This window comes from Denticeps clupeoides, unplaced genomic scaffold (assembly GCF_900700375.1).
Source record: "Denticeps clupeoides unplaced genomic scaffold, fDenClu1.1, whole genome shotgun sequence".
Lineage (NCBI taxonomy): Eukaryota > Metazoa > Chordata > Actinopteri > Clupeiformes > Denticipitidae > Denticeps > Denticeps clupeoides.
Genome location: NW_021630113.1, coordinates 115,620 through 136,201, shown reverse-complemented (window position 1 = coordinate 136,201; position 20,582 = coordinate 115,620). Strand labels below are relative to the sequence as shown.

The following is a 20,582-nucleotide window of genomic DNA, read 5'->3' as shown; positions in this document are numbered from 1 at the left end:
TCTAAAGTCAGGCACTTTTTTATTGGTTTCACACATCTATACTGTTCTCTGTCTACAACTTTGATATATTTTCTGGTTCTGTCGATGTGTTTCATGGACGAAATGAAAGTTCGTGTAAAAGGGACACGGGAATAACCGGGACGAGAAGCCATGAGACGCTGGCCCGTGATTGGTCCGCGCAGGCTGTGGGCGGGGCTCCGTGGGAGCATGCAGTGGTGCAGCGCCAACATCTGCGCGGCGCGCCTGGTCCCGATCTTCTGGGTCGGAGCGGGTTCGGGATGGGACGGGATCGTCTGGCGTGATCCAGCGCGGGGAAAATGAAGACGGCGACGGTAAGAGTTTGGCGGGGAAGTCCCGGGGCGCGCAGGGTCCCCCCCGGAGAACCCCGCTCCTCGGAGACAAAGCAACCGGTCCCCGACCTGTGATGCGGGGACGCCGCGAACACGTTCTTCGTCTGATGTCGTTGCAGCGCCATCGGCTCGCCGTGTTTGGAGCTGTCACCATGTTCACCAGCGTCCTCCTGCTGTACAGCGGCAGCTTCAGCGGCGCGTCCACGGGCTCCGGCGACAAGACAGACGCGCCCGCCAGGACGCACAGAGCCCCGGCGGCCGCCCTGCAGGGCTACAGCAGCATCAGGGACCACAAGGTGAGCAGGGACCATCAGATCTGCTGGACAACTGGGACTTTTCACCAGTTCAGATCAAGTGATGGAGGAGGTGGGATTTTTAATGTGGGCTCCGGGTCTGAAGCCGGTGGGACCATGTTTAGCGGCGGTTTTGACCACTTCATCTCCTCCAGGTCAGATCAAGTGACGGAGGAGGTGTGGGTGTGACCACTAAAAAGTGGGAGTTATAATGTGGGCTCCGGGTCTGAAGCTGGTGGGACCATGTGACGGTGTTTTCATCACTTCATCTCCTCCAGTTCAGATCAGGTTTAATGGGGCTTAATGTGGGCTCCGTGTCTGAAGCCGGTGGGACCATGTCATGGAGGCTTTCACCACTTCATCTCCTCCAGGTCAGATCAAGTGATGGAGGAGGTGGGGGTTGGAACACTAAAAAGTGGGATTTTTAATGTGGGCTCCGTGTCTGAAGCCGGTGGGACCATGTGACGCGGGTTTTCACCACTTCATCTCCTCCAGGTTAGATCAAGTGATGAAGGAGGTGGGGGTGCGACCACTAAAAAGTGTGATTTTTAATGTGGGTTCCTGGTTTGAAGCTGGTGGGACCATGTGACGCGGGTTTTCATCACTTCATCTCCTCCAGGTCAGATCAAGTGATGAAGGAGGTGGGGATGCGACCACTAAAAAGTGTGATTTTTAATGTGGGTTCCTGGTTTGAAGCTGGTGGGACCATGTGACGCGGGTTTTCATCACTTCATCTCCTCCAGGTCAGATCAAGTGATGAAGGAGGTGGGGATGCGACCACTAAAAAGTGGGATTTTTAATGTGGGTTCCTGGTTTGAAGCTGGTGGGACCATGTGACGCCGGTTTTCACCACTTCATCTCCTCCAGCTCAAATCAAGTGATGGAGGAGGTGGGGGTTGGAACACTAAAAAGTGGGATTTTTAATGTGGGTTCCTGGTCTGAAGTTGGTGGGACCATGTGACGCCGGTTTTCACCACTTCATCTCCTCCAGCTCAAATCAAGTGATGGAGGAGGTGGGGGTTGGAACACTAAAAAGTGGGATTTTTAATGTGGGTTCCTGGTCTGAAGTTGGTGGGACCATGTGACGCCGGTTTTCCTCCAGTTCCACTCCACCTTCACCTGTTCGCAGGTGGCTGGTTTGGTGATTTATGGATGCCGGGTCGGTGAGGATTTCTCTTCTGAGGGGGAGGAGCCTCGCAGCAGATGTGGTTCTGATAAAAACCTCTTTGTGGGAGAAGAGAAGCAGGCTATCCGGGTCATTGAGAGCCGTTAATCTGTTAAATGCATGTTCCGGGCGCCGCATTGTTCTGTGGTGGCCTTGTTGGTGAGGGAGGGATTAGGAGGCATCGGCGGTGGCGGATACCGGATACTGGATACCGGAGCATTTCATCTTTAAATGAAAACGCTCGGCTCTGTCCGCTTCACGCGAAATGCACATGATTTCCTTTCTCTTCATTAAATAGAAGATGGAGATGTTCCATGAACATAGTTCTTCATCCTACAGGCATCAGACGTGATGCAAGGAGCCTGAACAGCGTAAGGTGCTTGCTTAAATTGAACCGGCACCACCCCTCAATGCAAACTTGCATATTACTGCTAAATATTGGATTTAAATTGGCGTCCTGCTGCTCTGCAGGAATCAGCAGGATTTACAGAAATGGAGGAACTAAATTCCCGTTTTGTTGGTGTGAAATTATGTTTTTGTTCAAGCATGAGTTTAAAGGAGGGGAGGAGCCTGTAAAAGGCATGATTGACAGTTTACACGGCCCCTACTTTGTCAGCTTTAATCCAAGTCGACTCTGGTGAACCCGCGTTTCTCCCACTGACCTGGATCAGCTGCCGCTGCAGAATTAATCCTGCTTACAGCGTAAAGCCGTGTTGGAAAATGTCTCATTGTCTGAATTTGAAGAATCCGCCTTTAACTGCAGAGCGGCAGAAGAATAGTGAGTTGTGCTCCAGGATCCTTCCCTGGAAGGAACTCCCACCACGTTCTCCTGCTGAGGAACAGGAGCAGATGCTGCGTCTCCTCAGACTCGTCCTGAAGGCTTCGCTGTCCTTCAGAAGGTCTCAGGCGTGGAGCAGGGAACAGTCCGGACTCTGGTTTCTGCTGGTATCTGCTCTCATGCTGTGTTTTAAGATGTTTCATTAATGAACCATCCTACGTTCTGGGGAACGACCTGCAGGTAAATTTCGTCCGCTACTGAGCAGAGGAGGCGGGTCTACCAACTTTGATCGGGTTTTGTGATGTGGACAGGAGTTGCGTTTCCGACCCGAGGTGGGGCAGTGGTGTCCTAGCGGTTAAGGCCCCGTAATCAGAAGGTTGCCGGTTCGAATCCCGATCTGCCAAGGTGCCACTGAGCAAAGCACCATCCACACATGGCTGCCCACATGGGTTAAATGCAGAGGACAAATTTCACTGTGTCCACCGTGTGCTGTGCTGCTGTGTATCACATGTGACAATCACTTCACTTTGAGGCCATCCAGAATTAGGGATGCAGGACCGACTCCCTCGACCCTCTGCGTCGCACCCGGTGGAGAGCAGGAATTTCACGCCGCTCCGGCGGCCTGCTGCGGGCTAATCGGCGATTCTTCTCGGCCGGAGCGTTATTCTCCCGTTTAGCGGTGACTGATGGGCCCGCCGCTCGCGCCGAGGAAAGAACGATCAAGCTGTTCTTGGGGTTTTTCGATGGAAATCCTTCTGCCGATAGCGTTCCCCCAGAGATGGTCAGCACGCGGCGCACGCGGCGATTAATTACCTCGCCGCTCTGGAGCGCCTCCAACCGCCTCTTTACTACATCAAGGGTAATAGATCGTAGACGGGACTCGGAATAAAAGGAGCGTAAACACCATTCCGGGAAAGGACGTCCCCGCAGGTCCATTTGTGACGCCAGTCTGGCCGTTGCTGTAAGAGGAAGCTAGAGGAATGACACCCCCGTTACCCACAATCCCCTGCTCAGTAACCAATTCTTGCTCAAACAGCCATCGTCTCCTGCGCATCGCAATTCGTTCTGGATAAAACTCCACGCTGGAAGATAAACACGCCTGAGAGGTCTGGGAAATGGATCACGCCTGAGCCTACACGCCCCGCCCGCCCCGCCCGCCTGCTAAATGTCCGTTAATTACAGTAGAAAATGAGAGGCGGGTCTGTGGGGAATTAGGGCGGGTGTGGACATCCAACAGGTTTCTTTCTCTACACACGTCATGTCACTGTTTGAAAGGGAAGTGAAAGTGAACTGACTGTCATTGTGAGACGCTGCAGCGCAGCACGCGGTGACACGGTGAAACGTGTCCTCTGTATTTAACCGTCACCCATGACAGGCGCCCGGGGAGCAGCGCGTGGGGACGGGACCTCGTGGCACCTTGGCGATTCGGGATTCGAACCGGCAACCTTCTGATTACGAGGCCGCTTCTTTACCCGCTTTAGGCCACCGCCGCCCCACACCACTGTTTCATGGAAAGAAGCAAATTCTGAAATAATCGCTTTAGGCAAATCAATATTTGATCCATGTCTGATCAAATTGCGCTGCTGATGCTGCGTTGGTTTGGCCTGTAAATCACGGCGCCTCAGCTCCGCTCTTCTCCTTTCACGTCTCGACTGTTCTTCTCTGTTTCTGACAGAAGCCCAGTGGCCTACAAACCTGAAGAGGAAATACCGTCCTCCAGGACTACATTTACATTTACAGCATTTACCAGACGCCCTTTCTGTCTCAGCCTCAGGTCACACGGACACTAGCGGCTAAGACTAACAGTGGTTTTGTACAGAACTGTACGTAAAATACCGCATATTAATGACATTCGTTTTATTTTCATATGCAAATAGTTCTGCATCTTGTTGGTGTTAATTCAATTGTCCGGCTCCAGCGGTGATGAGCGCCGCCTCCGTTTTACAGATGCACTGACGAAGATGATGAAGATGATGAAGCCTCTTCAGCGTCCTGCACAGTTCTGTGTGTCGTGTCGGTAGAATTGAAAAGCTCTTCCAGCGCTGGCCATAACCGCGAGCTGTGACCGTCCCCTGCATGGTCACAGTAGACCTGGGCGGGTGAAGGCGGGACTTGTTCTCACACCGAACCTGAACACCCCACAGGTAGAACGAGAATAACTATCGAGCACGCACCACGTTTCCACTGCTGCCGGGCGGAGCTAGTTAACGCCACAATGTCGTGTCCGCTAGTGCCACAGGCGAATGCAGTCACTGCGGCTGAGCCTGAGAGACGTGACGGGGACTCGTCCGTCAGACCAGTGCTGCTTCTTAATGTTCCCCCCACCATTCTACAGCCTGACAAAAGACGAGCGACGTTATCATCATTATCACCATCATCATCAGATAAAGAGGTGAGAGTCATGTGATGGGCTGCAGGGAGGATGGAGGAGTGGAGCAGCTGCTGCTGTGTTGGTTTGGCCTGTAATTGACTGCAGATAAATCACGGCGCCTCAGCTTCTTTTGTCTCAGCCTCAGGTCAGACTGAGAAATGTCTGTGAACAGAGTGTGAACGTCCTTCATCAGCTGTCACATGACAGTGTCTTATATTGTGACTTGACAAAATGTAGAAGGTTTGCATATTGTCAGATCTTGGTTCATGTTCTCCTGGCTCACGGTCACATTAACTAGTTCCCAAATCAGAACGCTGGAATTAAAGCGCCTGATAACCTGCATGTTGGTGTTGGTAGTGGGCGTGGTCACTAATGTTCACTAATTCACCAGTTCACCCATCAGAACGCTGGAATTAAAGCGCCTGATGACCTGCATGTTGGTGTTGGTAGTGGGCGTGGTCACTAATGTTCACTAATTCACCAGTTCACCCATCAGAACGCTGGAATTAAAGCGCCTGATGACCTGCATGTTGGTGTCGGTAGTGGGCGTGGTCACTAATGTTCACAAATTCACCAGTTCACCCATCAGAACGCTGGAATTAAAGCACCTGATAACCTGCATGTTGGTGTGGGTAGTGGGCGTGGTCACTAATGTTCACTAATTCACCAGTTCCCCCATCAGAACGCTGGAATTAAAGCGCCTGATAACCTGCATGTTGGTGTTGGTAGTGGGCGTGGTCACTAATGTTCACTAATTCACCAGTTCACCCATCAGAACGCTGGTATTAAAGCGCCTGATAACCTGCATGTTGGTGTCGGTAGTGGGCGTGGTCACTAATGTTCACAAATTCACCAGTTCACCAATCAGAACGCTGGTATTAAAGCGGCTGATAACCTGCATGTTGGTGTCGGTAGTGGGCATGGTCACTAATGTTCACAAATTCACCAGTTCACCAATCAGAACGCTGGAATTAAAGCGCCTGATAACCTGCATGTTGGTGCTGGTAGTGGGCGTGGTCACTAATGTTCACTAATTCACCAGTTCCCCCATCAGAATGCTGGAATTAAAGCGCCGGATAACCTGCATGTTGGTGTCGGTAGTGGGCGTGGTCACTAATGTTCAGTAATTCACCAGTTCACCAATCAGAACGCTGGAATTAAAACGGGAACCTAGCAGTGTGGTGGTGTGGAGAAGTTGGGAAGGTGCTGCTGCATCCTGTATTAGTTGTGGAGGCCGGCTGGAGCCGATTTTGGGATCCAGTGGAGGGAACGTACCAGTGTGGTGGTGTGGGAGAATTTAGGAAGGTGATACTGCATTCTTTATTAGATGTAGAGGCCAGAGGCTCTTGTCTTCGTGCTCATCAGGATTCTTTGATGAAAAGAAATGGTGGCTTGGTGGATTTCATCTGTCTTACAAATAATTTCAGAAGCTTTTGAAAACAAATTCCATGCGGTTTGCTTCATTACCACACTATGTACTTTCTCCATCACCCTCTCCGGTGGTCTTTCTCAAAACACTTTCCATTCTGCTCAGCACCATCCTCAGCTTGTCCCACGATCATTCTCCCTGAAAGGAGCAGCTTATCGCTGCAGAGCATCTCGCTGCTGGGATTGATGCTAATATTTGAGGGGGGGGTCTGGGGAGGTGACTATGATCCCCATCCTCATCGCCCAGAAACGGACTCTCTTCCTTATTCTTCCTTCCTTCACCATAAACCACCACGCTTCTACAGCTTTGACCTGTGTGATGACCGGGTGTAGATAAAGATGTGCTGACAGGTGGAGCAGACGGAGGAACGGCCGAATCTCCACACGAGCGGATGAACCAGAACTGGAAGTTATTTCCGGATTCTGGGACCTCCGCAACAAGCGCGCGACAGCAGACACGTCCACCGGCGTCTCCGCTCGGGGGCTCTAATTGTCCCTCTGTAGGTCACAGCCGCTTCTTCTCAACCTTGATAATTAAGTGGCGTCTCTTTAGCGCAGCGGAGGCAGGAAAAATAACCGCACAACGTGTAACGCTATTAAAATCTCACAGCAGGCCCCCGAGCCCCAGTTGTCAGCGGAGCGAGTGGCTGGTGGCTGATGGCTTTTCCCGTAATTTCCCCACGCCGGCTCCCTCCCCCCTTCATTAGCGGCTCCTTTTTTCGTGCTCTGATCTTCAGCCTGAAACCAGGTCGTCCCACCAGGGACCCTCATCATCTCTAGACAGCAAAACTCCTCGGTTCCGTTGGTTCCAGGTTCTGGTTTCTCCGGCGGGCCTGATTACATCATTTTTGACCTCGTCCTTGGTGTTGCCGGCTTTTTAAAACCTCTTGTTGGTGGGAATAATGAAATGGGGCGGATTCGGCTGCTTGTTGTCTTTCTCGCCGGGTCTTTTGCTCTGCAATTTGGCGGCAGGCTTATCTGAAGGAGAAGGGGCTGAATGCCGTTTCGTGCCGTGGGAGGAATGATCCTCGGATGCCTGCTGGGCGACATGATTACGGGCTTTCAGTGCTTCTATTACAGCCTATCTCCTCCTTCAGCCTGCCTAGGAGCAGCAAATCCACCGGTCTGCTTCTTCTCAGGTGATTACGGCCTGTTCTGACACCGATTGGTTCCTGAAGAAACGTGAAGTGGGTTTTATTATTATCACATCTGCTTGCACCACAAAATAACAGCAAGTAGGGGAAGCTGAACGTGTCATAATTGTCATGAACTCTGGTGACAGATTGGACCATCAGGTTCCACTGTAGCTGGGTGACAGAATTCCATACGTCTCAACCCTCACAGACTTTGCAGGATGCAGAATGCGAGGGGTCTGTTTTTTTCCTGCTGCTATATAAAGTGAAGTGATTTCCACATGTGATACACAGCAGCACAGCACACGGTGCACACGGTGAAATTTGTCCTCTGCATTTAACCATCACCCTGAGTGAACAGTGGGCACCATGACAGGCGCCCGGGGAGCAGTGTGTGGGGACGGTGCTTTGCTCAGTGGCATCTTGGCAGATCGGGATTCTTAACCGCTAGGCCACCACTGGCCCTATAAGATGTAGAACGTGTGGAACGTTCACTAGCGTCCAGCCTTGTATTTCTGACCATCGTGTTGTTCTGCTCTCAGGTTCTCAGCGTCCTGATGGATCACCAACGTTGCCTCTGACCCTGGCACTCGTGTGTTTCTGAGATCTAGCGTTTGAAGTGGATTATATGAAGAGCTGTGGTTTGGATCGGAAACTCTAAAAATGATTCACCTTCAGCAGGAAATCAGATGCATTGCAAGTCCTTCTGCTCCAGCGTGAGGAGCACGGTGCTGACAGCTGACAGGTCTGATCGGCCACCTCGTCCTCACCCTGCTCGGCCTCTGGCGACGACGGAATCCGTTACCTGCTGAATCTTGGCTTGTTCTCCCTCCCCCTCCCGGGAGAACCGGAATTCTTTATTCCATCATCGTGCCGAGCGGAGCCGCGCATGCAAATACGCCATAACGGAGCGCGGCCAGGGGAAAAGCGCGCCGCCGCCATTTGTTCTTTATTATTTTCCTCGCAGCACGAGCCATCATCCAGGACAAATTACCGAGATTCTGCTCGGGCTTTTTGCATCTCATTGCTTTAAACAGCGCGGCGGCGCGTCGGTGGAGAGGCGCGCAGATGCAACGCTTCCCTCCATCCCCTCAACACCAGCACGCTCTCCAGCCGTATTAGCGGGCCCTTATCACCGGCAGAATACCAATGTGTTGGTGGGTTTTTTTTTGCGCCGGCGATGATTGGGAATGATTCATGGAAAACAGCCTCGTTTCAGATCTGATTGTGAGAGTAGATGGGAAATGGGGCTTTTGTGGGGGATTTGTTAAACTGCAGGGTGTCCTGGAGGCCCGGACTTGTTCATACACATTTACTGTGGTTTTTTTATGGTTAAGGCAGAATGCTGGTAGTTTAGTGATTTACAAACTTGATGCAACATTGTGCAGGTCCCGCAAAGACTCTACTAGACTCAGTCACGTCCCCGTCGACGGGGTAGAGAACGTGAACAACAAACGGACGGGAATAGGTTGCTGGAACACACATTAACGCAACCAAAGTGCTATAATAGTGCGTTTATTTCTAGTGCAGGCAAGTGAAGCAAACCAACCAAACCAAAGACCAGCGCTAGACAACTAACGGGAGGAACATGACACACACAAAAGGGAGAATTTTTACAAAGCGAGGGAGCGCACAAGGAGTAGGGGACAAAAGGACTACGGCACAGAACAGCGCTCCAGACCACTCCAAAAACTCTCCACGATAACACAATAACATCCTCTCTTCCATGAGCACTACGCCGAGTCCCCAATCACAAGGCTGTACCCTCAAGTACCTTAAAGGGAAACAGACACACACACACACAGTAGAGAACATAAACTACTAAGGCATAAACTACCTATGACTTTCTGAGGTATATGGTACCAAGCCATCAGAAGCAGATCTTTAAAACACTCTACTATACAAATACTGAAAGGACACTGAAATTCCGTTGACCTGGCTACTTTGCCACTAGGGGGCAGTGGTGGCCTAGAGGTTAAGGAAGCGGCCCTGTAATCAGTAGGTTGCCGGTTCGAATCCCAATCCGCCAAGGTGCCACTGAGGTGCCACTGAGCAAATCACCGTTCCCACACACTGCTCCCTGGGGGCCTGTCATGGTGCCCACTGCTCACTCAGGGTGATGGGTTAAATGCAGAGGACAAATTTCACTGTGTGCACCATGTGCTGTGCTGCTGTGTATCACATGTGGAAATCACTTCACTTTCTTTCAATGTACAGGTGTGTTTTTGGTGTAAGTTGTGTAGTTCAATGAGTCCTGATTGAAAGATGTGGTCATAGTTTACTTGAAGACATCGGCAGATTCTCCATTTAAGACAGAGATCCATCCTGGCCTTTGAAAGAACCCGTCAAATTCTAGAACCTTTACACTTCACCTGTGATTGGGTTTAATGATGTGGCTGGTAGCCTTCATCATGATTCCAAATGTTCCTGTTAGACACCCATCATCTCGTCACACCTTGGACCGGATTTTTTTATAAATTTTTTTAGTAAATGTGAATTATGCTAGTACATCTGGTTCTAGACTCTAGTTTTCTATTGCCTGCTTTTTTTTCCAGTTTGACATTTTATTCATAATGGTCTTAAAACATATTAATGTAACTGAATCTGAGACAACAAATGGAGATCCATCAGTCCAGCTTTCGCAATTCTGATACCGATACCAATATCTGGTGTTTGTATGTCAGCCGGTGCCGAGTACAAATTTAATTAGAATATTTAATGAGGAGGAGATGGTATTAAATACAGCGACTTGTATATAAATATTGTTTTCTTTACTTGTATGAGGTGCTTTATTTACCTGGTCGAGTTTTGATGACTGCTGTCTTGATCAAACAAATAAATACTTGAATAATAATCTGGGATTATTTTGGTTCTTGTCTATTAACGAGGAGAGATACGTCGATCGAGCCGCACTAAGAGCCTTCCTCTAGTTAAGAATGCTCTCCTTCCACGCTATTCGGAATACATTCAATTTACTTCGACGCCATTTACGTTATAATTTCCGAGCGTATGTGATCACTAAACCAAGGTATTCAATTTTTATCTCTTACTATGTTCCTTTTGAGGGGAGCTCAACATTATCTAACTTTCTATGCAGTGTTAATTCCAGACATTTGGTTGCTTGGTCGAGTTCAGAGGGGTCTGTCAGTGAGTAGATCAGCATTGATAAATCTGGTAGGATATTAACAAACCTCTGTGCATATAAATAAGATTTAGTGGAATGAACTTATGATTTTTATTTTGCAAGACTACATGGGTATGTTGGTATAGAGAATCTCAAAAGAGTTAAATCCATGTCCGGGTTTATGAGTAATACCAAGGTTATCATTGTAAATTACTGCGACGCCACCTCCTCTTCCAGTTAAGCGAGGTTGGTGTACATCGCTGTATCCAGGAGGACTGGACTCGTTCAATGCTACATATTCGGGTTTTTGTTTTAACCAAGTTCAGGTCAGGCACAGTACATCAAACCCCTGATCTGTACTAATTTCACTAACAATGAGCGTGTTAACATTTAACAGAACTCACTGCTAACTTTACTGGGCTCATGGGAGGGATGTTCAAATGTTCTATACTTGCAGATCTGCACAATAAAAATTCTACGTTCACGGCTACTTGCCAATGTTCTAAAAAGTTTATGATATAACTTCCTGATGCAGCGCTTTTGCTATGGACATATGTTACAGTGAGTTTAAATTTAAAGATCAAATTATACATCGCAATATATACATCTACCGTCTATGGTTCAATTAATATAGCTGTGCCATTTACGGCATTTGCCAGACGCCCTTGTCCAGAGCGACTTACAATCAGTAGTTACAGGGACAGTCCCCCCCTGGACACTCAGGGTTAAATGTCTTGTTCAGGGACACGATCGTAGTAAGTGGGATTTGAATCTGGGTCTTCTGGTTCATACCCACTAGGCTACTACCACCACAATTCCACCAACCTGCTGCGTCCACACGATATTTAATATGTAAGGGTGCTAGTAGCCTAGTGGGTAACACACTCGCCTATGAACCAGAAGACCCGGGTTCGAATCCCACTTACTACCATTGTGTCCCTGAGCAAGACACTTAACCCTAAATTGCTCCAGGGAGACTGTCCCTGTAAATACTGATTGTAAGTCGCTCTGGATAAGGGCGTCTGATAAATGCTGTAAATGTAAATGTAGAAAACAGAAAATAACTTAACACATTAGATCCATTTCATAGATCGGCAGACTCTCACCAGTTGATATTACTCCTATGGATTGGTGCATCCCTATTCATCCTGCACATGAGTTCATCTTGTTAATGTCCCACTAAATCCACGTGAGGCTGCTTTAGATCATGATGGACCAGTTCTGTTTATGGTGAATTGTGATGACATTTCCCTCTCCCGCCTGCAGCCGCTGAAGATGCACTGCAGCAGCTGCTCGCTGGTCACCAGCTCGGGTCACCTGACGGGCAGCGGGCGTGGCCACGAGATCGACAGCTCCGAGTGCGTCATCCGCATGAACGACGCCCCCACCGCCCGCGGCTACGGCCAGGACGTGGGCCGGCGCACCAGCCTGCGGGTCATCGCCCACTCCAGCATGCAGCGCGTCCTGCGCAGCAGCCACGAGCTGCTCAACTCCAGCCAGGACACGGTCTTCATCTTCTGGGGTCCCAGTTCCTACATGCGGCGGGACGGGAAGGGCCTGGTCTACAACAATCTGCGCCTCATGAACCAGGTTCTGCCCAAACTCAAGGTGTACATCATATCCTGGCAGAAGATGCAGCAGTTCGACGAGCTGTTCAAGCGAGAGACGGGAAAAGACAGGTACGTCCCTACAGACACGGGAAAAGACGGGTGCGACCTTCCCTACAGAGACGAGAAAAGCCAGGTACGACCGTCCCTATAGACACAGACAAAGACAGGTACGACCGTCCCTATACACACGGACAAAGACAGGTACGGCTGTCCCTACAGAGACGAGAAAAGCCAGGTACGATCGTCCCTATAGACACAGACAAAGACAGGTACGACCGTCCCTATACACACGGACAAAGACAGGTACGACCATCCCTATAGACACAGACAAAGACAGGTACGACCGTCCCTATAGACACAGACAAAGACAGGTACGGCCATCCATACAGACACAGACAAAGACGGGTACGACTGTCCCTACAGAGACGGGAAAAGACGGGTACGTCCGTCCCTACAGACACGGACAAAGACGGGTACGGCCGTCCCTACAGAGACGGGAAAAGATGGGTACGACCGTCCCTATAGACACAGACAAAGACACGTACGGCCGTTCCTATAGAGACGAGAAAAGACAGGTACGTCCGTCCCTACAGACACGGGAAAAGACGGGTACGACCGTCCCTATAGACACAGACAAAGACACGTACGGCCGTTCCTATAGAGACGAGAAAAGACAGGTACGTCCGTCCCTATAGACACAGACAAAGACAGGTACGACCGTCCCTATAGACACGGACAAAGACAGGTACGACCGTCCCTATAGACACGGACAAAGACACGTACGGCCGTTCCTATAGAGACGAGAAAAGACAGGTACGTCCGTCCCTACAGACACGGGAAAAGACGGGTGCGACTGTCCCTACAGAGATGAGAAAAGACAGGTACGACCGTCCCTATAGACACGGACAAAGACAGGTACGACCGTCCCTATAGACACGGACAAAGACACGTACGGCCGTTCCTATTGAGACGAGAAAAGACAGGTACGTCCGTCCCTACAGACATGGGAAAAGACGGGTGCGACCTTCCCTACAGAGACGAGAAAAGCCAGGTACGACCGTCCCTATAGACACAGACAAAGACAGGTACAACCGTCCCTATAGACACAGACAAAGACAGGTACGACCGTCCCTCTAGACACAGACAAAGACAAGTACGTCCGTCCCTACAGACATGGGAAAAGACGGGTGCGACCGTCCCTACAGAGACGAGAAAAGCCAGGTACGACCGTCCCTATAGACACAGACAAAGACAGGTACGGCCATCCATACAGACACAGACAAAGACGGGTACGACTGTCCCTACAGAGACGGGAAAAGACGGGTACGTCCGTCCCTACAGACACGGACAAAGACGGGTACGGCCGTCCCTACAGAGACGGGAAAAGATGGGTACGACCGTCCCTATAGACACAGACAAAGACACGTACGGCCGTTCCTATAGAGACGAGAAAAGACAGGTACGTCCGTCCCTACAGACACGGGAAAAGACGGGTACGACCGTCCCTATAGACACAGACAAAGACACGTACGGCCGTTCCTATAGAGACGAGAAAAGACAGGTACGTCCGTCCCTATAGACACAGACAAAGACAGGTACGACCGTCCCTATAGACACGGACAAAGACAGGTACGACCGTCCCTATAGACACGGACAAAGACACGTACGGCCGTTCCTATAGAGACGAGAAAAGACAGGTACGTCCGTCCCTACAGACACGGGAAAAGACGGGTGCGACTGTCCCTACAGAGATGAGAAAAGACAGGTACGACCGTCCCTATAGACACGGACAAAGACAGGTACGACCGTCCCTATAGACACGGACAAAGACACGTACGGCCGTTCCTATTGAGACGAGAAAAGACAGGTACGTCCGTCCCTACAGACATGGGAAAAGACGGGTGCGACCTTCCCTACAGAGACGAGAAAAGCCAGGTACGACCGTCCCTATAGACACAGACAAAGACAGGTACAACCGTCCCTATAGACACAGACAAAGACAGGTACGACCGTCCCTCTAGACACAGACAAAGACAAGTACGTCCGTCCCTACAGACATGGGAAAAGACGGGTGCGACCGTCCCTACAGAGACGAGAAAAGCCAGGTACGACCGTCCCTATAGACACGGACAAAGTCAGGTACGACTGTCCCTATAGACACGGACAAAGACAGGTACGGCCGTTCCTATAGAGACGAGAAAAGACAGGTACGGCCGTCCCTACAGAGATGAAAAAAGCCAGGTACGACCGTCCCTATAGACACGGACAAAGACAGGTACGACCGTCCCTATAGACACGGACAAAGACAGGTACGACCGTCCCTATAGACACGGACAAAGACAGGTACGGCCGTTCCTATAGAGACGAGAAAAGACAGGTACGGCCGTCCCTACAGAGATGAAAAAAGCCAGGTACGACCGTCCCTATAGACACAGACAAAGACAGGTACGGTCGTCCCTATAGACACGGACAAAGACAGGTACGGCCATTCCTATAGAGACGAGAAAAGACGGGTACGTCCGTCCCTGCAGACACGGACAAAGACGGGTACGACCGTCCCTATAGACAGGGATAAAGACGGGTACGGCCGTCCCTACAGAGACGAGAAAAGACGGGTACGTCCGTCCCTACAGACACGGACAAAGACAGGTACGGCCATCCATACAGACAAAGACGGGTACGACCGTCCCTACAGACACGGCCAAAGACGGGTACGGCCGTCCCTACAGAGACGGGAAAAGACGGGTACGTCCGTCCCTACAGACACGGACAAAGACGGGTACGGCCGTCACTATAGAGACGGGAAAAGACAAGTACAGCTGTCCTCGAGAGACGAGCCATAACTGAGCCATACCTGTCTTTGCCCGTCTCTCCTGGAGACAGTTTACTGTCTTAACAGCTTCTCTGACGCCGCAGAGATTTTCCGAGTCCTTGTTGTTTAGGCCGAGCTCTACCCAGACTTATTGTCCCCGTATGAACCTGCTGAGATGCGATTTACTCCGACAGTCCAGCTCTACTGTCTTTTGAATACAAAACAATAAGTGGAGGAAATCTGATGAATTGCTCGTCACTCTGCTGCTTCTGTTTATTTCACACGTTTTTAATTTAAAACTTGCACTTTATAACCTGCTGCACGTAATTCAAATTCATACAGCGTGCGGCGCTAATGTTTATTAATAATTGACATTTTGCTGGAAGATTAATATTTACATGAACAAATGGGGGAAAATAAAGGTTTTTGTGACTAATATTCCACGCTGTCCAGCTTTAGATAACGAAGGCCTCAGTCCAGCATAAGTTTGAAAATTGAACAGCTTAAGCCGTTTATAAGTATGAAGGTTTATACTGAAGTCCTGGTTTCAGCTCCATCACAGTTGGTGGCCAAGCAGTTAAGGAAGCGGCCCCATAATCAGAAGGTTGCTGGTTCAAATCCCGATCTGCCAGGGTGCCACTGAGGTGCCACTGAGCAAAGCACCGTCCCCACACACTGCTCCCCAGGCGCCTGTCATGGCTGCCCACTGCTCACTCTGGGTGATGGTTAAATGCAGAGGACACATTTCACTGTTTGCACCGTGTCATCACGGTGTCATCACTTCACTTATTCAGCAGCATTCTGTGTTTCTTTGGACATCATGTCATGTAAAGTGGACTGGTATTGGTGGAGACGCCACCATTCACTGCAACTGTCTACTTTTACTTTACTTTCATTATTCTGCATCACCTCAAACAGGATTTTGCTCCAGCACGTAGACGTGTTCTAGTATACAAACGTCTGGATCAGAACGTGTGCAGGCAGCTGAATGTCCTTCCTCGTGGTGCCCACGTGGTGGGTGGGGTGGCACTTGCTGACCATTCTGAGGTTCTGGAGTGCAGAGGGTTCCAAAGACGTTCTGGTTCCGCCTCCGTACCGCTGTAGGATGAGCTGAAACCCTCTGGTAGAACTTGGGAAGGCGTTCCTCCTTGTATTATTCCGTGTTAGATGTGATTCCGGCGGGTTTGTACAGCTCTTGGCCGCTGTTAATCCCCAAAGAAGAGAAAAGAGCGAATAATCCAGCCGGCCCCCTGCGGGTCTTTCTGCTTCGACACGTTTTGTAATTGTACTCGTCTTTAACGTGGCAGTGAGCGTCCTCGCAGCTCAGAGATGTGTGGACTGTGTGGAAGGGGGACAATCGTAATCAAATAAAGGCTTTTACTGAGGTCTCCCGAGGTCAGAACCCGTGTCCAGGAAGCAGGAAATGCAGAATGGCAGGGAGCTTCGAACGGGGCTAAATCGGTCCCTGGGATCGATGTGTTATCCTGGTGATGAAGTCAGCATTTTTATATGGAGAACATTTAACGACTGGTCACGTGCATTTACTGTACGAACATCAGCATGGCCACGTTCATGTTTCAATGGTAATACAGTATTGTTCAAGATACTACAAGGTAGGAATGATGGGGAAGGGAGGGAGACGCCTCCGCTGAGAGCATCCTTACATCTCCAATTACTCTACAAATCCTGTCGTATTTTTTTTATCGCCCCCTTGTGGTCTCCAGAAGCTGTTGTTCCACACTACAGCAAACAGAAGGATCTTTTTTATTACATGATGCAGCAATGTGACAGGGTGTGAACGGGCTGCTGATGGAGTGTCCGTCTGGCCCATCTGCGTGCAAGATGAATGTGAGATGAACTAGTGCTGGGTTATTAATTTATGAAAAACGAAGGCTGTCTGGGTAATCAGTGTGTTGTTGGTGGATCAATCACGGCCGCCGCTGCTGCATGTACGGTGTTTGTTCGCTCTAATACCTGATACGTAAATTCATATTACTGGGTGGCAACTTCCAACATTGCATTACATTTACATTTAGAGTCGTCGTCCCCCTGGAGACACTCAGAGTTAAGTGTCTTGCTCAGGGACACAATGGTAGTAAGTGGGATTTGAACCTGGGTCTTCTGGTTCATAGGCGAGTGTGTTACCCACCAGGCTACTACCACCCACCATTGCATCCATGTGTCAGGAAATATGTCTGTATCAGGCAGTCTCCAGGACCTGGTCGGGAACCGGTGGAAATTCAGCTTTAATGGAGGCGAGCTTTGATCTGTCAGCCTCCCACCTTTAATATGCTGTAGAATAATTTCCACATCCTTGCAGCGGGCCATAAAAAAACTAAAAAAAAAAACTGAGAGAACTGAACTGTTGTTCTCTCTCCAGAAGGATCTCCAACTCCTGGCTGAGCACAGGCTGGTTCACCATGACCATCGCTCTGGAGCTCTGCGACCGGATCAACATTTACGGCATGGTGCCACCTGACTTCTGCCCGTGAGTCTCCGGCTCTGCAAATAGCGCCAAACTCATTTAATTTCACACACAAAAAAAACCCCATCATCTCCCATCATTGTTCTCATAATTAAGCAATTAGCAGATCATAATCCGGCACCCTTAATCTGTCTTTATACTGGCCTGATCTGTAAAGTCATTAAAAATGACCAAATTCCAATCTAAACATTAAACAGAGAAAAAAATGGGTAAAATGTAAAGATGAAGTACATATGAAAGATTACATGCACGCATAATGCCCATTATGCCTGCTGCTCAGAGGCTCATTTTTCTGGGTCCACTCTGCGTTGCTCTGACCTTGGTGTGGCTCATCAGCCTCTGAAAGTCAAACTTTCTCCGATTTTCAGAAGGTGAAGTGCTTCACGCAAAGCTTTTCATTTCAAAATGAAGGTCTTTAAACTTCCTCCAGCGCTGCATTTCTAGTCCGGTTTAAAAAGCGGCCTGTTTGGCCGTATTTCAGGGGGAACCTGTCTGAGTGCAAAAATCATCACAAGGTCAGAGCAGTAAAAAAAAAGGTCTTGTCCGATCCGGATGTCAGTTCTGATGAGAAAATGCGGCGCATTTGAAGAATGGCGTCAAAAACCTTCATTCCAGCAGGACAAGTCTACTAAGAATTGTGTTTATTGGCCAAGTACGTCAGCGAGCACATACAAGGAATTAGATTGCGGTCGATGGCGTATCTCAAGCACAACAGTATAAAAATATTCAGATGTTACATACATAAAAATAGAAAAATTACAGATTCCTTTTTTTTGTAAAGATTCTTTTCAGGAATTCAGACATTTGGAATCCTTTTGTCATTGTAGTTAATATAGTAATACTTTCATATACCTTATTTCTGATTCTCATATCAGCAATAATCATCAACGAAAATATTTTTCTTTTTGCTTAATGAATATAGGAAATATATTTCCTTTTTTGAGATGCCTTCTAAGTTATGTAGATTTATGCAAACAAGCCACGCCTCAGAGCCAGTGGTGGCCTAGCGGTTGAGGAAGTGGCCCCGTAATCAGAAGGTCCCATTGATCTCGGTAGCGTCCCCACACACTGATGCCTGGGCACCTGTTATGGTGCCCACTGCTCACCAAGGGTGATGGTTAAATACAGAGCACATGTTTCACCGTGTGCTGTGCTGCAGTGTTTAACAATTTAAATAGCTGTATCTGCTGTGTCTGTAAGTTAAAGTGACATTAGAATTTGCTTTCTCATGCAGGGAGTCCCAGCACCCATCGGTGCCGTATCATTACTACGAGCCGATGGGCCCGGACGAATGCTCCATGTACATTTCCCATGAGCGCGGCCGGCGTGGCAGCCACCATCGCTTCATCACAGAGAAACGCGTCTTCTCCAACTGGGCTCGGACGTTCAACATCCACTTCTACCAGCCCGACTGGAGTCCGCCACCGCTGCCCAGAAACTCTTCAGCCGCAGCGCCTGTACCCGCCGCGCCCTCTGCCCCGCCCACTGCCAAGAGCCAGTGACTCAGGGGACCGCTGGAGACCCGCCGTCTGGGCCATCAGGTCAACAGCAGAGAGACGGGACTCTGCACACTATTCCCATGTCCTCCACTGCTTAAAGTCCTTGGTCCCGCTGGGTCCCGGCTTTCATTCGGAACGTTTCCTCCTGGAATGAAGTGACTTCATTGGAGGCTTCGCCACTGCGTTCTGCTGACGGAACCGGACCTGCGGCGACTGAACTCAGCAGAGCGCAGAAACCGAGATCAAAGCACCGTCTGATCCTCCAGTGATGATTGGTGGCAGCCTGTGGGCGGAGCTCACATCTCAGGATGGGTCCGCGTCCTTTTTTTTTTTAAAAATGCAGTTAATGACGGGTGGCTGGGAATGACTGGCGCCATTTAAACAGGGAATTAAACGAGGAGGAAAGACTCATTAACGTAACAAGTGCAAATTTATTCTGTTTTTCACTCCTGACTGAATAAAAACTCCAGTCGTTGCTCCATTTCACTGTTTTTAAGTGGAAAATGTTCAGAAACTAGAATATGGTAAAAAATATGGTCAGTTATTTAAGCAATCCAACAATACCAAGAAATATAAGAAAATTCTATACGGTTTTTGTTTGAAATTCGGGGAATAAAAATGCTCCTACTCTTTGGGAAGGAATGCTTTTAAAGCCATGATTTCCCACAATATTCAGAAATGAACAATATTAATAAAAAAAATTCACTAAGGTCGCAGATTCAAGACCATGAGCGATCAAGGTTCCGTCCCCACACACAAAAAATGTCATAAAAATACCAAGTTTTGTGCTCACACACACATAAGATTCCACACAATGGTGGATAAAATATAAAAGTGAGATAAAAACCTGCAACCTTGCACTTGTGGACGATTATCCACCTCCACTCGCTGGGTTCTATCATGCTTCATATTGTATATCCTCAGCAGCAAATTGGGAGGAGTCTAGAAAGTGAGATTTTGGGGGCAGGCTTTCCACATATTATTAAAATATTACATACAGAATGACAGAATTGCGAAAAGTATCTTCATTTATATACAAAGTGATTGTTCAGAAGAGTTAAAGCTTTAGGTTTTTGAATAAAATTAAAATCCTCTTTTTGAGATGCACTATCATACTAATTAATACGCTGTAATTCTATTGGATGGCACTTTTTTAGAGAGCAGCTGGTGACGTGTCCATCTGTAGAAGCTGCAAAGTTCAAGGATTATAAGGACGAGTATCTGGCGAGTTTGTGTAATAATAGGATGTTACTGCACGGTTGCTAGGAAACCAGTTTCTGGATTTTTTTTTTTTTTTTTTTTTGCACAGAAAGGTCATTTGTTTCAACCAGGGGTCATATTGCACTTGTCCTGTTTGGATGGCCAGCGCTGAATGGCAGGTGGAATCAGACGGTTATACACACACTGTGTAGAAATGTCCGTTTGACCAGAGAACATGGATTCATCACTTCGCACACGTCCGCCTGCAGCCAGCCAGCCAGCAGGGGCGCTGCACCTTTCAGAAGTGATCATGAAAGTGAAGTGATTGTCACTG

The 20,582-nt window shown here is 49.0% G+C and overlaps 1 protein-coding gene across 1 annotated transcript; it reads left to right on the top strand.

The window, feature by feature from the left end:
- The first annotated feature begins 207 nt into the window (after nucleotides 1-207).
- Nucleotides 208-19,524, top strand: LOC114783738 (alpha-N-acetylgalactosaminide alpha-2,6-sialyltransferase 5-like). The gene is made up of 5 exons (XM_028969248.1): nucleotides 208-332; nucleotides 470-646; nucleotides 11,909-12,321; nucleotides 17,445-17,552; nucleotides 18,784-19,524. Exons 1-5 carry the CDS (start codon nucleotides 318-320, stop codon nucleotides 19,049-19,051), a joined length of 981 nt encoding a protein of 326 aa, XP_028825081.1. The 5' UTR covers nucleotides 208-317; the 3' UTR covers nucleotides 19,052-19,524.
- Nucleotides 19,525-20,582: the final 1,058 nt, after the last annotated feature.

Bases quoted from the DNA above. Each gene is read 5' to 3' on its own strand.
- LOC114783738 (XM_028969248.1), top strand. The intron at 647-11,908 runs GTGAGCAGGGAC...TCCCGCCTGCAG, and splicing joins GCAGCATCAGGGACCACAAG to CCGCTGAAGATGCACTGCAG. The intron at 17,553-18,783 runs GTGAGTCTCCGG...TTTCTCATGCAG, and splicing joins GTGCCACCTGACTTCTGCCC to GGAGTCCCAGCACCCATCGG.